This window comes from Mustela lutreola, chromosome 4 (genome assembly GCF_030435805.1).
Source record: "Mustela lutreola isolate mMusLut2 chromosome 4, mMusLut2.pri, whole genome shotgun sequence".
NCBI classification, from domain to species: domain Eukaryota; kingdom Metazoa; phylum Chordata; class Mammalia; order Carnivora; family Mustelidae; genus Mustela; species Mustela lutreola.
This window is the reverse complement of record NC_081293.1, coordinates 6,895,921-6,911,316: the sequence shown is the minus strand read 5'-3', so window position 1 is coordinate 6,911,316 and position 15,396 is coordinate 6,895,921. Positions and strand designations below refer to the sequence as shown.

The 15,396-nt window shown below is 47.7% G+C and overlaps 2 protein-coding genes across 10 annotated transcripts in view; one reads left to right on the top strand and one right to left on the bottom strand.

Annotated features, from left to right (window-relative positions):
• The window catches only part of ZRANB1 (zinc finger RANBP2-type containing 1), a 58,734-nt gene extending 49,459 nt beyond the window's left edge, over positions 1 to 9,275 (top strand). For 4 of the 5 annotated variants that reach the window (XM_059172890.1, XM_059172886.1, XM_059172888.1 and 1 more), the window contains 4 exons: positions 2,403 to 2,523; positions 3,746 to 3,875; positions 4,197 to 4,426; positions 5,571 to 9,275. In XM_059172890.1, coding sequence (XP_059028873.1) covers positions 2,403 to 2,523; positions 3,746 to 3,875; positions 4,197 to 4,426; positions 5,571 to 5,789 — 700 coding nt within the window. In that variant the 3' untranslated portion in view covers positions 5,790 to 9,275. The remainder of the gene's footprint in view (positions 1 to 2,402; positions 2,524 to 3,745; positions 3,876 to 4,196; positions 4,427 to 5,570) is intronic. The other variant, XM_059172889.1, reaches the window with a different exon arrangement.
• Positions 9,090 to 15,396, bottom strand: part of CTBP2 (C-terminal binding protein 2) — a 154,738-nt gene continuing 148,431 nt past the window's right edge. For all 5 annotated transcript variants that reach the window (XM_059172891.1, XM_059172894.1, XM_059172893.1 and 2 more), the window contains 5 exons: positions 14,185 to 14,399; positions 13,604 to 13,734; positions 12,769 to 12,896; positions 12,175 to 12,292; positions 9,090 to 10,485 (listed from right to left, as the gene is read on the bottom strand). In XM_059172891.1, coding sequence (XP_059028874.1) covers positions 10,305 to 10,485; positions 12,175 to 12,292; positions 12,769 to 12,896; positions 13,604 to 13,734; positions 14,185 to 14,399 — 773 coding nt within the window. In that variant the 3' untranslated portion in view covers positions 9,090 to 10,304. The remainder of the gene's footprint in view (positions 10,486 to 12,174; positions 12,293 to 12,768; positions 12,897 to 13,603; positions 13,735 to 14,184; positions 14,400 to 15,396) is intronic.

Here is a 15,396-nt window from a genome sequence, read left to right as displayed (position 1 = left end):
CTGTGCCCCTAGTGCCTCTGTGTAATTTTTCAGCACTTGTGAATTTTTTGGTCCGTATTGAGGGGTTATGTGAAGTCCATTAGAACTTAAACTCCATGAGAATAGAGATTTTGTTGTGTTTCATTGTGGAAGATCTGGTGCTTCCAATAGCCTGACCCAGAGTAAGTACATACTAAGTATCAGTGAGTGTAAATGGAAGCAGTAGCCTCTCTTTTTTGAGAGCTAAAGTATGGATCAAAGCATAATGTAAGACAGGAAGAATTTGAGGTCACCTTAAAAACTTAAAAAGCTCTCTGGCTGGCAAGCCATGATGGTGACGTGATTGGATGTATCATGCACACAGGCATACCTCGGAGATAGTGTGGGTTCCGTTTCAGACCACTGCAGTAAAGTGATATTGTAGTAAAGTGAAACGAAGGAAACTTTGGCTTCCCAGTGCGTATGAAAGTGTAGTCTGTAGTCAAGTGTGCAACATGAAGTCTTAATAAACTATACATGCCTTAATTTTAAAAATAGTTGATTGGTAGGAGACCCTAGCCATCATCTGAGCTTTCAGTGAGTTGTAATCTTTTTGCTGGTGGAGGGTCTTGCCTCAACATTGATGACTGCTGGCGGATCAGGGGATTGTGGCCGTTTCTTAAAATAAGATGACAGCAAAGTTTGCTGCATCAGTTGACTCTTCACAGATGATTTCTCTGTAGCATGTGATGTATGTGTTTGATGGCATTTTACCCAGTCAGAATTCCTTTCAGCATCGGAGTCCGTCCTCTGAAATCCTGCTGCTGCTGCACCAGTCAAGTTTATGTGACCGTCTCAAGCCTTTGCTGGCATTTCACCAGCCTCACAGCATCTTCACCAGGATTAGAGTCCGTTGCAAAAAATCACTCTCTGCTCGTCCATCCCAAGCAAGTCCTCATCTGTTCAAGTTCTGTCGTGAGATCACAGCGCTTCAATCCCATCTCGACGCGCTGCTTCTCATTCTGACTCTGTTGTTATTCCCACCATAGCTGTGGTGACTTCTTCACTCAGGTCTTGAACCCCTCCAAGTCATCTGTGAGGGTTAGAATCTGCTTTTTCCAGACGCCTGTAGATATTATTTTGACTTCTTTCCATGAATCATAAATGTTCTTAGTTGCATCCAGAATGGTGAATCCTTTCCAGAAGGTTTTCTGTTTCTTTGCCCAGATCCCTCTGTGGAATCCGTGTGTGTGGCAGCTAGCTGTGGGCTTACTTGGAATAATGACCTGAAGGGTGAAATTACTCCTTGATCACGGGCTGCAGAGTGAGTGTTGTGTTAGCAGGCATGAAAACATTCTGGCTGTCTGTCTCCATCTTGGGTGATCAGGTGAACTATCAGTGCTGTCTGTCATATGTCTGTCTGTCATTATGTCTTATGACTGTCAGTCATAATTTGAAAGTTTTTTTATTTACCTGAGGGGTAAGCATTAGGCATTTAAAATCTTTAGCAAATTACATGTGGATGTGCTGTCATCCAGGCTTTGTTGTTCTTCTATAGAGGAGAGTGCGTTTAGCATTTTTAAGGGTCCTTTTGGAATGGTCAGTGAGCACTGGCTTCGGCTTAAATTGTCCAGCTGCATGAGCTCCTTAATAAGGGAGTCAGATTGTCCTTTGAAGCCCGCACTGACTTCTCTCTGGCTGTGGACAGTCCCAGATGGCATCATCTTCCAGTAGAAGACTCTTTCACCTACGTTGAAAATTTGTTGTTCAGTGTAGCTCTCTGCATTCGTGATCTTCAGCGAGATCTGGAAAACCTGCTGCAGCTCTTGTATCACTTGCTGATGGACCTTGCACTTTGATGTCTGGAGACTGACTGCATCTTTCCTTAAACCTTACAAGCCAACCTCTGCTAGTTTCAGATTTCTCTTTGATAGTTTCCTCATTTCTCTGAGCTGTCACAGAATTGAGAATTAGGGCCTTGCTGTGGAAGTGGTTTTGATCCTCTACTTGTGAACACATGGGCTATTTCTAGTCCATTGTTTATACAGTGACAAAACAGTAATGTGGAAATGTAGTGTCTTTGATTGTATCCAGTATTTCGGGTGATTTTGAATGTTTTGGGGTTTTGTTGTTGTTGTTGGTTTTTTTGGGTTTGTTTGTTTTTGTTTTTGAACTTGTCAACCAATAGTAGACATTTGAAATTGATTGTTCTCATCATTAGTGTTTTGGTTGAAAACTTGGGTGGTGAATGAAATTGTGTGTGAGATTGTGTTAAATGATGTCTGCTAGCAGAAGGTAGGTATTTTTAATGTGAAAGTTTTAGTGCAGACTGGGTAAAATTAATACAGTGGCTGATCTCTTTACTCGAATTGCTTACCGACCACAGTAAATAAATGATAGCAGCGTTTATCGAAGGCTTATGTTTTACTGTCTTACTTTTTCAGGTTTTACACACGTTGGAAAGATTGGGAATCATGGTATTCTCAGAGCTTTGGTTTACATTTTTCCTTGAGAGAGGAACAGTGGCAAGAAGACTGGGCATTTATACTCTCTCTTGCTAGTCAGGTAAGAATGCTTTGAGACATGTTGCTTCTGTGAGAATAGTAGGCTACATGCTCTGAACCCCTGGATTTACATGCGTGAACTATGTTGGAGGCATTGGGGTGTACATGAAAGAGTGCTTGATTCGGCATCAGGTGACTTTGGTTCTGGCCATGACTGCTGTCTGTCGACTATATGACCAGAGGCAAATCTGCACCACAGGACAGAGCAGTAACATGTTTCTTACATTAAGTGATTAGAAATTGTCAGAATGAAAGTTGCACTGTGATGATTCCAAGCGCTTTTATATACTTTTTTCAGATTGTTCTTCATTTATATTGTCCTCTTAGCAAAGTGGCTTTATGCCTGTTTATCTATCTACTGGTTAGCTCCTATTCTGTGTCCTAGAGGGCACTGAACCGAGATCGCTGAGGTGGTGGTGGGCACTGATGCTTTGCTTTTGGGCCCGGAGGGTGAAGTGGTGATGAGTGTGAGGCTCTCTGTCCATGTAATGTGTGCCAAGGGCAAGGTGCCATGGCCGGCAGGTGGAAGGATTTCTTTAAAATTTACCTGGGAATGAACTTTTAGAAAAATGAATCGTGTAAGGGTTGTTCCTTTTAGACTCTAGCTTTCATACTAGTTTTATTCCGTGAAGCATGGTCAGTATACTGGGCTGTAACGTTCAAATATACACACAGCAAACCATCCCTGTTCTTTGTGGAAAGCACCATTATTTACTCGAAGTGAAGTACCTTCTGTCACAGTGACTATTTTACACCTGTGACATGTACGTCCTAAAAATGGGTTGTCACAATCATTATAGAGGGGTGATAGACCCGTTCAGTATTCTTGCTGTTTATGTTTGTAAGAAATAACAGCTCCTCTTTTTACTAGGGTCTTGATCTAACAGGTGACTTAACAAGGAGGCCAATGAATGACTCCAGTGTCCCTTGCTATCTGAATCTCTTGTTCCTGGGATCACTGTTTAACCAAATCCATTGGGTTCTTGAGATTGGATAGCGAACGATCTTGTCTGCATAGAACTTGTAGATTTCTTTTATTATTTCATTGGATGTTGCTGTTTGAAGAATCGTACTCTTCTTTAGCTTGACAGTGATTACTACTAATAAAAGCATTGGTCTAGTGTACTGAAGGGGGGAACAGCATTGTGTTTTGCACAGTTGTTTTCCAGGGCAGAAATAAATGTTTTAAAGTGAAATTGCTTTCTGTATTTCATTCCATACAGCCTGGAGCGAGTTTGGAACAGACACACATTTTTGTACTTGCACATATTCTTCGACGACCAATCATAGTTTATGGAGTAAAATATTATAAAAGTTTCCGGGGAGAAACTTTAGGATATACTCGGTTTCAAGGTAAGCCATGTTCAAGGGTATTTTTAATTTTTTTAGATTTTATTTATTTGTCATAGAGAGAGAGAGATTGAGAGTGAGCACAGGCAGACAGAGAGGCAGGCAGAGGCAGAGGGAGAAGCAGGCTCCCTGCTGAGCAAGGAGCCCGATGCGGGACTCCATCCCAGGACGCTGGGATCATCACCTGAGCCAAAGACAGCTGCTTAACCCACTGAGCCACCCAGGTGTCCCATGTTCAAGGGTATTTTTGAAGTCTCTTGTCACTCCCCATGCGGCCTGCAGCTAGATCCTCATGACCCCATGGGTTTTCTCTCCTCCCTCCAGGTGTTTATTTGCCTTTGTTGTGGGAACAGAGTTTTTGTTGGAAAAGTCCCATCGCTCTAGGCTATACGAGGGGCCACTTCTCTGCTTTGGTTGCCATGGAGAATGACGGATACGGCAACCGAGGTGCCGGTGCTAACCTGAACACCGATGACGACGTCACCGTCACGTTTCTGCCTCTGGTGGACAGCGAGAGGAAGTTACTCCACGTGCACTTTCTTTCTGCCCAGGAGGTAAGAGGCGGGCGCTCCTGTGAACCTCCTGAAATAGTCCTGCTGCCTGGACCTGGACCCGGCCGCCGCCGTGTCCTTGCTGCCACCGTGGCCTTCTCCGCACAGCCAGCCCCACTGCTGTGTCTGGCGCCGGCACTTCAGACCGTGGCACGTCCCTTTTCCCGAGTTGCTGTGTAGGTCGTGGGGTGCACATGCCGCAGGGACCGTAAGAGGACAGCCCCTGCCCCGAGGCAGGGAGGGGTGCTGAGGAGAAGACTGGAAAGATGGGGCTTGGGGGGCAGGGGACTTGTGATGGCTGTCGGGCCGTGATGGGAGGCGTCTGAGGCAGTGACTCCTGAAATGAGCTCTGCGGGAGGAGAGAGTCTAGCAGCCCGTGGGGGAAGAGAGCTGGGGGGAGAGGGTACTGCACGATCTCCCTGTGGTTTGTGGGGAAACGGGGTTGAGGGGCTCCGCGGTGGCAGAGGGCTTGCCAGCAGCCTTTGAAAGCTTGTTTTAGACGTTGGGCAAGCTGGGAAGCCTGTGGCCAGTTTGTTCAGTAGAGGAGCACTGGCTGCTTGTTGTGGAGACTCCAGACAAGATGCCTGGAGCAGTGGTGGGGGCAGGGGCGAGGGAGGTGTAGACCAGGCAGGGGGCAGTGAGGCTGTGGAGAAAGAACACTCTTCGAAAACCCATATTCTTAAAAAATTACTGGGCTTTTATTTAATATACTAGAAATCATAAAACTTCTACCATCAAGACATGAATTAGTAGAACATAATTTTTATAACTTCATTCTGTAAATAGTTTACTGAATAAACTTACCTTGTCATGTGTTTGAAGCTGAGACTTTTTTCTAGCCTTTTCTTGGCCAAGATCAGTTTATTAGGTAACACTTGGTTTTTCCTGTTCTTTCAAACAAATTAACCCATTAGTAGGTGGTTTCTCCCCCCATGAGATTTTCCTTTGAATTTTCCCATAGACATTTTTCTATTTAACCATAGGAGACTGGGTTTTATCATAAAATTGATGAGAGGCTGAAACTATGTGAAAAGTTTGTTGCTTGGACCTTTTCATTAGTAATCCTGTCAGCTGTGTTCTCATCAAACTCCCAGCAGGTCTCTGATCTGTGGTATTCTTTCCCCTTTTCTTTGCATTCCTCTAAAAGCTAGGTAACGAGGAGCAGCAAGAGAAACTGCTCCGGGAGTGGCTGGACTGCTGTGTGACCGAAGGGGGTGTGCTGGTAGCCATGCAGAAGAGTTCTCGGCGGCGGAACCACCCCTTGGTCACGCAGATGGTGGAGAAATGGCTTGACCGCTACCGACAGATCCGGCCTTGTACGTCCCTGTCAGATGGAGAGGAAGATGAAGATGATGAAGATGAATGAAAAAAAAAAAAATCAAAGAGCAAAAGACCAGGGTATCAGCTCTGTGGTGACCCCAAAGCTGGTGTGGTGCACGCTCCAAGCAGAGCGCAAGACATGGAAGGAACCAGATCTGGCAGGATCTGCCCAGAAGGGCTTTTCTAATCCACACCCATGGAGATGACGCATCTGCTGTGTGAGGAGACAGAACTTTGTTTGGACTACAGTTTGTTTAAAAAAAAAAAAAAAGGAAAAAGAAACCCTCCCCCCCTTAATTTTATTAAGACAGAACTTTTTTCCTTTCAAATTGTAAATCTGTCTATAAATGTAACGCATGTGGTTGTGTAAGAAGTTGTGTAATAGGACAGGTTGTACCAGCATCTTCGTATTACTGAGAAGTTTTTTCCCTGCACGGGCACCTCCGAAAGCACATGGCAGATGACTCTTTGTTCCTTTGAGATACTCTTTTTGAAGTAGAACCTGGCTTTCTACTTCCATCTTAAGAGATCCACTTTACGTTGAGTCTCATTAGAGCTCATTAAAGATTTGGAGACTTTTTGTACAAATTATCCACAGCCAAATATAAAAATAAAAATAAGCTTTTATTTTAATTTAGTTCCTGTTGTGCCCAATAAAACGAAGTCAAATCTTCAAGGAACAAACTGCAAGGAGAGTAGGATTGTGTGAGCGGACTTCACACACACGTCATTCCCTTGTTTCAGAAAGGGTTTTGGTTTCTATCATTTCGTCGTTTTTTTAAGCTTCTGTACACCCCTTTTCAGTATTTAGGTATTTATTTGTTTGGAAGAGTGCCCTCAAAATGAGGGTAGTTCTCCCAGAGTCTGGGTGGCAGTCTCTCGGGGAGTCGTCACTCCCTGGATCCAAGTTAGGGAAGGGCCTGGGGGAATGGGCCCGCTTGTCACTAGATGAACTGCGGGAGATTTGCGCACTTGATTCGGTTGACAATGTTCTTCTCCCAAATGGCCGTGCAGAGGCTCTTTGGATTCTTGCTTTATCATCAGCTCTGCTTTAAGCAAATCGTGTTAGAAAGGCATGCCTTTGCTCGGGCTAAGTGGGAACAGTTAAGCATAGAATAAAGATTGAAAAATGCAGTAAGGTGGAAATGCATTGTAAAATGAATTTCTCAGAGTAGTCTGAGAATTTTTGCATGTTGGTTAATTGTGGCCATTCTTATTTAAAAGTTTAAACTATAATCTTAGATAGAAATCTTTTTATAAAAAGTATTATTTGACCACTTCAGGTATATGTTCAGTACTGGGTAAAAATTTCAGACCTATCTCAGGAACACACAAAAGACTTAGTGTCCTGATAAGCACTTTGTAGATTCTTGATGTGGCAAGGAGTTTGGAAAGCAGCCCCGTGCGCACACACATGCATGCAGTTTCTTCCCTTTGATGAAAAGGCTGTGAAAAACCTTTAAATATTTGCTTCTTGTTTTCTTCTAAGTTCTGTTTAGGTGGTGTTTTAAATGTGCGCAACCTCTGACTCGATGCTAGAAAACTAAAGAGAGAAAAGCACCCATGAGATGTCCTGTCTTTAGTTCCTGCTCCCCTCTCCGAGCAGTGCAGAGGGAGTCCAAGATGAAAGGATCACTTGTGCTGTATGCTAAAACTTGCAGGAAACTTCTCTTGATTCCATAGAAATGAGTTTTGGTGTAATAATGGTAAATGTTACTGTTCTAAGTGGCTAGGTTTCCCTACAAATTGACTCTGGTTGGCTTTTGTTTTGGTCAGTAATTAAGTTTTTAGAAGGCTATCGTTCTGACTGAGCATAGCATCTCTATAAATTTTTCTCCATACATTGGAAGAATTTTTTAGTGGGCACAGATCCTATTGTAGTTGCTGGTAAGCAAAACTACCCTCCCAATTGAAGAAGCCAAAGAGAAACGTTTGAGAGAAGCATCTAGTCACTATGGTCTACACCGCAGTCAATGCTGTCCAGAAAGCACAGTAGTTAGCCTGTGTGTGGTGGTCTGCCGAGTGGGGTTTCCCCCAGGTGCCTCTTTATTTATTTATTTATGATCAGTGAACCTGACCACACCTAGTTTAAGGGGTACAGCATTCTTCCCTGTGGGAAAGGTAGAGCATTGCATTTCCTAGGCTCCAGACAGGGATGGGGCTCTAAATGGTTTTCATAGCAGATTGGCTGCTAATGGCCAAAATGTTGGTGAATCAATGCTATGTTAAGCTCTTGAACTATTAAACAGCCATATTTGTTGTCCCGAGATAGAGTACACAGTCCTTTTCTCCAAGATGAGGTCTTGGTTGACTCTGGACAGTAATACCTTACCTGTATGGATTTAACTTTATGGTTCTTTTTTAGGGAGAATACAGTGTGGTGTTTTCTGTTCTAATTAAACAAAACCTAGGTGTACCATGGATTTGAACTGGCTTTTTTGTTTTTGATTCTAGGCTCACCGTGTTTCAGACTTCATCCGTGTTATGGGAATACTGCTTTCTTTAGGCAGTTGGGGAATCTCCTTTTTGTGCATTTGCTGTCATGCCCTCATTGAGAACATCCTGGTTACAAGTGACAAGGATGTTCAGCTCCTGTTCCGTTTCCTGGAGTGATGGGTCAATCAGTAACCATGTGCTCTGTCTCTATCCACAGGAGGTTGTTTTACTGTAATTTTTCTGGGAGGGTTGGGATAGGACCACCACCTTCAAATGAGTGAGGAGGTCGATGTTTGAGGACCGACCCCATCACAGCCCTCCCCTCTCCTTTCTTCATGGGAAGGGGGAGGGAGAAAGTGATAGGGAGTTGGGTACCTGGCATTGGACCTGATGGATGGCTTGATACTTGTGGATACCACTAGTGTGAAGGAGTTTAATGCTATTCATGAAGGAAAATCCTTTACATCAACTTAAAAGTTCTTAACATGGAAATGGATGATGTTAATTATTTTGCAACATTTCTTTGTAAATATCATTTAAAAGAATTTTGAGATTCACTTCCCTTCCTGCATTAATGCTTGAGCCAGGTAATTTTGCTTTTGGGTAAATTAAAATCAAAACTCTCTAACTTGACCAATTTTGTTTCTTGGATCGACATAGTTCCAACCCACTATTTCATCTTGAGGATGTCCCAATTTGATAATGATGGCCATAGTGGGCGGTTTTCTAATTTCTCCTTTTAGCTATCACAGGTAATCACCAGCGCTCCCGAATCTGGTTATAGAAGGAGCAGATGGGAAAGTGTTCGTCTTTGAACCCAGAAGGAACACGAGTTGAAAACTGGCTAATAGAGGATACAGTTGCCTTTAAAACCTCTCCTGTAGAGAATTTTCACCTGGGTGAGATGTACTTGAATTTCAGAACTTTACAAATTTTTATTACTTTTTATTGAAAACTGCACTGAACGCTAAATGTCCACCTTACAATAAACAGACACAGTAGCGGTAACTCACACTAAAACAAAACACTTCCGATAGCCATTATTTTTCTGTTTGGGACAGTTTTAAAGGATTTTTTTTTTTTTTTTTTTTTTTTTTTTTGTCACAAAAACAGGAATGTACCTATACAAAGGCTCAAAATAGGCCATCTTTTAAACAAAAAGGCGATGATTCACAAAAGACTATGAATATAACATGTAACTAGTTGATACAAATCTAATAGGATTTGTTAAAATCAGTCACATCTAGTAACACACCTGAAGTGTTCTTGTATAAAATATCACGTGAAGAAAAGAAGATTTATCAATGTCTAAAAAAGTGGGTTTGTTCATAGACAATCTGACAAGTTACCATAAAAAGTGTTTCCTGAGACATAAGGAAATGCAACATTATTTTTCTTGAACTCTTTCAGCTCAAGACTTTCCACTCAATAAAATAGCTGAGGATCTGAAACTGAGAAAATATATTTGAGTACAAACAGCTTGTGAAACTTCATACTTTTTTTTTTCTTTTTTTCCTTTTTTTGCATCATCAAGAGGGTATTACTGAATTCACAACCAACTCGCCCGCTCAGTATGCAGTTCAGATGGGGGAGAGACTTCTGTACAGGAGCTTGTACGCTCGCGGCGGTCTAACGGGCACAGTTTTCTCCCCATTCTCTGTAGTAATTTAATCTTCCTCTCTGCAAAAGAGGTCACCAGCCCCCATGGACTGAAGGGACTGGAGTCACAGGAGGGGGATTTCCTCTTAGTATTTCTTTATTTTGACGTTTGGAACTCCTGATGCAACATTCTAGAGCAAGGTGTTCAGGACCTGCTGTGCCCAAGGGGCTGATAAAGGAAAAGGATCTATTTATTCTTTGTGATTGGATGCACAGATGAAGAACGTAACACACAATAACAGAAGTTGGTCGTTAATAAATCACGTCCTAGTCTCTCAGCGCTCGCGTCACCAGACGGTGGCTCCAGCCTTCCCACACCTCGGCTTCTTGCTCGAACACTGCAGCGTGCATGATGCGTATGTCCGGAATCCGTTAAAAAGACGGTCCAAGTCCTTTCCTTAGTTCATCTAGTTTTCACTGTCTCTTGGTCCCAGGTTTTTCTGTGATGACCGCTCGTCATTCTCTGCTATTGCTCGTTGGGATGCTCTCTATTGTCCCCATGTTTTGTCGGCTGGTTGGGAGAGGGAGCTTGGGAAGGGTGTGCCACTGTGGGGAGGTTGTGAGTCACCGGGATGCCGCCGGGGATGATGCCCTCCATGGCTGCAGGAAGTCCGCCCGGGGCCACCCCGACGATGCCTGGCGGGTATCTGAGGAGCACACAGAGAAAGGGCCAGTTAGGTCGGGGAGCAGGGAGGAGCCGAGTTCTTGGCTCTGCCTACTGTTTTAAAAAATACATTAGTCACTTTACTGGCAAAGTAAGGAGAAATCTACATGAAAAACAAAACGATGATGCTTAATTCAACAAAATCGATAGTCCTATCAAAACACTGCCAAAGACTTTTGCTCTTCACACAATGGGAATAGCCTGTGTTAATTCTGTCCATAGACCCTGTATTGCATTTGAGAAATGTCTGGTACCAAAAAAAAAAAAAAACACTTCCCAAGTTGTCTGAGTGCCTTAGCATTCATTAATTATGTCAATACTTCTAGTGATTTCCCGACAGACAGGATGAAGTACTCTGATACCAAATGGGGCTCCCTAGGCGACCTCGCCGCATGCTCTCGTGACCAGAGGTGGGAAACGGGATGCGGCAGCAGGGGCAGAGGGGAGCCAGCGCACACTCCTCTTCCATCGCGGGCACACAAGCTGCTGTGTGTGCAAGGACACGAGGCATTAAGCATTAACCACAGAACATGTGGTTCTTAACACAAATTCGAGTCAGTGTACTGAAACATTCCTAGGATAAAACAGACTTAGGAGGCAGGTGCTTCAGAATTAAAAGACGGATTCTCAACATTCTCAAATCCTTGACCCATGGCTTCCCAACCTATGGCCTGACACAGCCGCTCACTGGCTGGTCAGAAATCAGGGACCCTCTGCGACTTGGGGGAGCTACAGGCCTTAAGCATATGTTGTATTTCATGGGGCCGGGGAGTCTCGGTCTGGCAAAGGGAAGAAGTAAAATGTGGCCTTTAAAGGACAGGCTGCCAACAATAAGGAACATGACCCTGGGGCAGAGGCAGGTTCAAGCAATGATAGGGGTGGGACATTAACAGAACACGGCAAACTGAAACGCAGAAAAAAACACGAGACCCAGGAGGAGAGCCTTCACCTAGGGGTCCTCCCTACACTAGTTACACCTCCCCGGCCCGCATGGTTAGAGCAGCGGTTCACAGCGGGGGATGTGAGGCAACAGCTAGAGCCGAGACACACCGCACAGTGCCAAGGCTGGGCCCCAGGGGAGAAAGCTCCAGCCCGGTAAGTGAATACCACCAGGGAACGGGCAACTGTGGGCTACAGTAAGCAAGACAGAAGTTTCCTTCTGGAATTCAAGGCTGCAGCTCTTTTATAAAAGCAGAACACTGATTTCCCTGTGAGCCCAGCCATGGTGGGGGGACTGAACCATGGGGAACTATCACCAGTGAAACCTTGCTCCCTTCCAGGGCCTATGTGGGCTCTGGGCCAGAAGAATTCAAATTAGAAAACAGATTCATCAACAAGCCCTTCCCCCGAAAATCTTTCTGGTACCTTCTCACCCAGAAGCCCTCTGCCTTTGAAGTGGCTTGGAATGCACCAGTCATTCCCCCCAGTGTTCAGAGCCTTTGGGGGAATGCATGCCCGTTCCCACTCCTTTCATAAATAGGAACCCCAATTCTAGGTTGTATCCGGAGAATGGTGTTTGCTCCACAGAAATTGGGCATCGGAAAAAATGTGAGGACTGCACAGACTCCATGCAGGGAGCTGTCTGCGGTGGTTTCCGCCTCTCCGCCCCACTCTCCCCAGAGTAGGGGGGCAAGGGGGCTCCAGCCGAGGTCAGTGCCATTCCACTCCTCACCTGTATGTGGCGCCGTTGAGCTCTGGATGGATTGCTTGCTGATCTATTACTGACCAGGGAGCTGTTGTGACAAAGAATTCCTTGTTCACACAGTTTCTTAAGCTTTCTGGGATGCGACCTGGAATATGATGATTAAAATTACCAGATGTATTTTTTTAAGGTCACAGGGAGTTAGAGACCACAGTAGTTGCTGCTGGGGGAACCCCCTATAATGTTTGAACTATGGAAACCCGAGTGTAGAGTCTTCCACTCCAGAATGAGGGCCAGCCCTTTAATTTTCAGAAAAGGTGAAGTCGTGGGGCCTGAGTCCTGAGCTCTTCACTCCCGCCCACTCCACCCTTCTGGAACAGAAAGGAGCCCCTGCCCCCCATTCCCAACTCCCTCCACAGTTTGCATGTTTAATGCTGACTGGTGCAAAAGGAACCCGTTTCCTCTGAAATCGAGTGCAAAGCCTGGATTAACTGGGCCCAGTTCCTTCCACATGTCATCGACTTGATCCCTAAAACCTCCTGTGCCCTTAGCAGCAGGCCTCTCTAACCCCCAGCCCGCCTTATCAGGCCTGGGGTGGCTGAGCCGCAGGGCTCCGGGGCTCACCTGTGATTGCCCGGCGGATCTCGGTGGCCGCTGCCTCCCGCATCTCCAGCGAGGCTTGCTCACTGTACCAAGCTGTGTGGGGCGTACAGATGAGATTCGGTGCGTCTTTCAAAGGACCCTGAGCAAAGCTAGGTAAATGCACACAAACAGCAAATGAGAAGACTGTCGCGCCCTACCCCATTCACCAAGAGAAGAGCTCGCGGCCAAGCAGCCTACTGGCCAGTTTGCCTGCATGGAGGAACGGGGGGTAGTACGTTTCCTAAAGGCTGAGAATTTAAGAACGTACTGATCGGGGCGCCTGGGTGGCTCAGTGGGTTAAAGCCTCTGCTTTCAGCTCGGGTTATGATCCCAGGGTCCTGGGATCGAGCCCCACATCAGGCTCTCTGCTCAGCGGGGAGCCTGCTTCCTCCTCTCTCTCTGCCTGCCTCTCCGCCTACTTGTGATCTGTCTGTCAAATAAATAAATAAAATATTAAAAAAAAAAAAAAAAGAACGTACTGATCGGAACTGCTAAAGCAGGCGTCAGGAGAAAGGCTCTCCGGAGGACCGGCAGGGCGCACGTGTCAGCAGAGTGCACAGTCGCTCCAGACTTCCACACGGTTCTTCCTTTGAGACACTTTCTGAACCCCCCCCCCCCCCCACGGGGCCCTCTGGCGCTTTTACACTCACGCAAAGTACAGCACCGTCCTCAGAACAGAGGCCGTCAGACGGTCTCCAGCTTCCTCCCCGGGGGCCCTTGCTCTGGGGACGTGCCCCACAGTCCCAGTGTGGGGGGCGCTCAGGGCAGCAGCAGGCCCCGGGGTCACCGCGCGAGGCCGGAAGCACGGCGCACCCACCTGAAAGGCTCCGATTCGTGCACGTCGAGGGCTGCCCCTCGTATCCTGCCTTCCTTGAGGGCTTGGGCTAAGGCCTTCTCATCCACCAGCCCGCCGCGGGCCGCATTCACGAGGAACGCCCCTTGCCTCATCTGCGGGACGAAAGGAAGGCCGTCAGACGCCACCACGCTGGAAGGCACCTGCCCGAGGCTGACAGAAGCCGGCCGTGGCCGGAGGACTCTGGCTGGTTTGGCTGTTGGGTGTGTGTGCAGCAGGTTGGGCAGAAGGGGACTGCGGGGTGTTGGTGACAGCTGGGTCGGTTTCTCTGGATCCTCAGAGCGCACCCTAAGGACCGGTCACCTGCCTGTTGCTTCTTGGGAGGCCAAACCCGACTGAGACAGGTCCCTGCTGGGTCCTGGGCCAGCCCCTGTCTGGCCCAGCTCCAGGTGGCCCATCCCGTGCTGGGGCCTCATCTGGCCCCTCACTGACATCCTGGGGGATGGTCTTTCCTTTTCACGCATGTGTCCATGGACTACTTCCCGCCCCACCCCCTTCTGCTTTGATGGAAGTCTCCAGGGGCTAAGGGTATCTATGTCCGTTACCTGCTTTATAGTAAAGTCATTGATGAGGTGGTGGTTATGCTCGTTGAGATTACAGTGCAAGGAGACGCAGTCACTCTGATACAGTAAGTCCTGCAGGGTGTAGACCCTCTGCACGCCCAGGGACCGCTCGACCCCATCCTGCAAGTAGGGGTCATAAAAGATGACGCTGAATCCAAAGGCCTTGGCTCGAACAGCAACCGCCTGCCCCGTGCGACCTGTGCGGAGAGAGCAAGCATCCAGGTGAGCGAGTCCACTGTCCCGCCGGCCACTGCTCAGCGCTCCGGATGCCACGTGGGGGCTTGAGCTGTCCCCGCCGGCAGCAGGACCGCCAGCCGGGGGAGCGGCGTAACTGAAGCCTGGGGACGCGCTCGGCCCGCATGTCTCCTCGGCTTCCTGGGTGACCTGTGCAGGGGCCCGCTGTCTGCGCTGGGGGGCGTGTGTGTTCAGGTGCCCACGATGGACATTTTCAAACGTCAGCACAGCTAGAGAGAATGTTCTGGTGAATGCCATGTGTCCCTCCCCCAGCGCCAGCCATTCCTGTAGTCTCCCACCCAGATTTCGCTCCCCCTGATGTTCCTGGGTCCACAGCAGCCTTAAGCCAAGCTTGCTTTCCCCAGACAGCGGGGGCAGGGACAGAGAACAGTCACTTGCCCATTAGCACTGGGTCTGCTCATGAAGGCGGGGGTGGGGTCAAAACAGACCCCTGCGGAGGGTCCTGAGCGCAGAGAGGCACCGGACTCACTGGGCAGCTAATTCTCGGGTGTGTCGGCTGGTTCTGACCTGTGCGGGGAGCCCCAGGCCCCCTCAAGCGGGTCAGTAACCCACACCACCCAACAGCCTCCCTGACTCCCAGGGGTCGTCCTTTGCACAAACCCACGGAACCCCATGAAACCCCAGAGCCAGCGCCTCCTGCCTCCCAGAGCTGTTTCCGCCGCAGTGGCCTCCTCCGGGAAGCACGCACAATCCGTCTTCGGATGAAGCCACCGCGCAGTGGCGCAGGGGAAGGAGGACGACGCAGGGCAGGTGTCGCTTCCCGAACAGGAAGCCCACGTGAGGGCAACATGGGGGCGGACTGTCTCCCGCTCCTGCTGGGCTCCCGTCGGGCGGCGCAGGGCAGCCTGGGCGGGAGGCCCGCCGCGGGGGCACCAGAGCCCGCTCACCCCCAGGGCCCGCAGCCGCACAGCCCAGCCCGGAGGCGGGCACGGCAGAGAG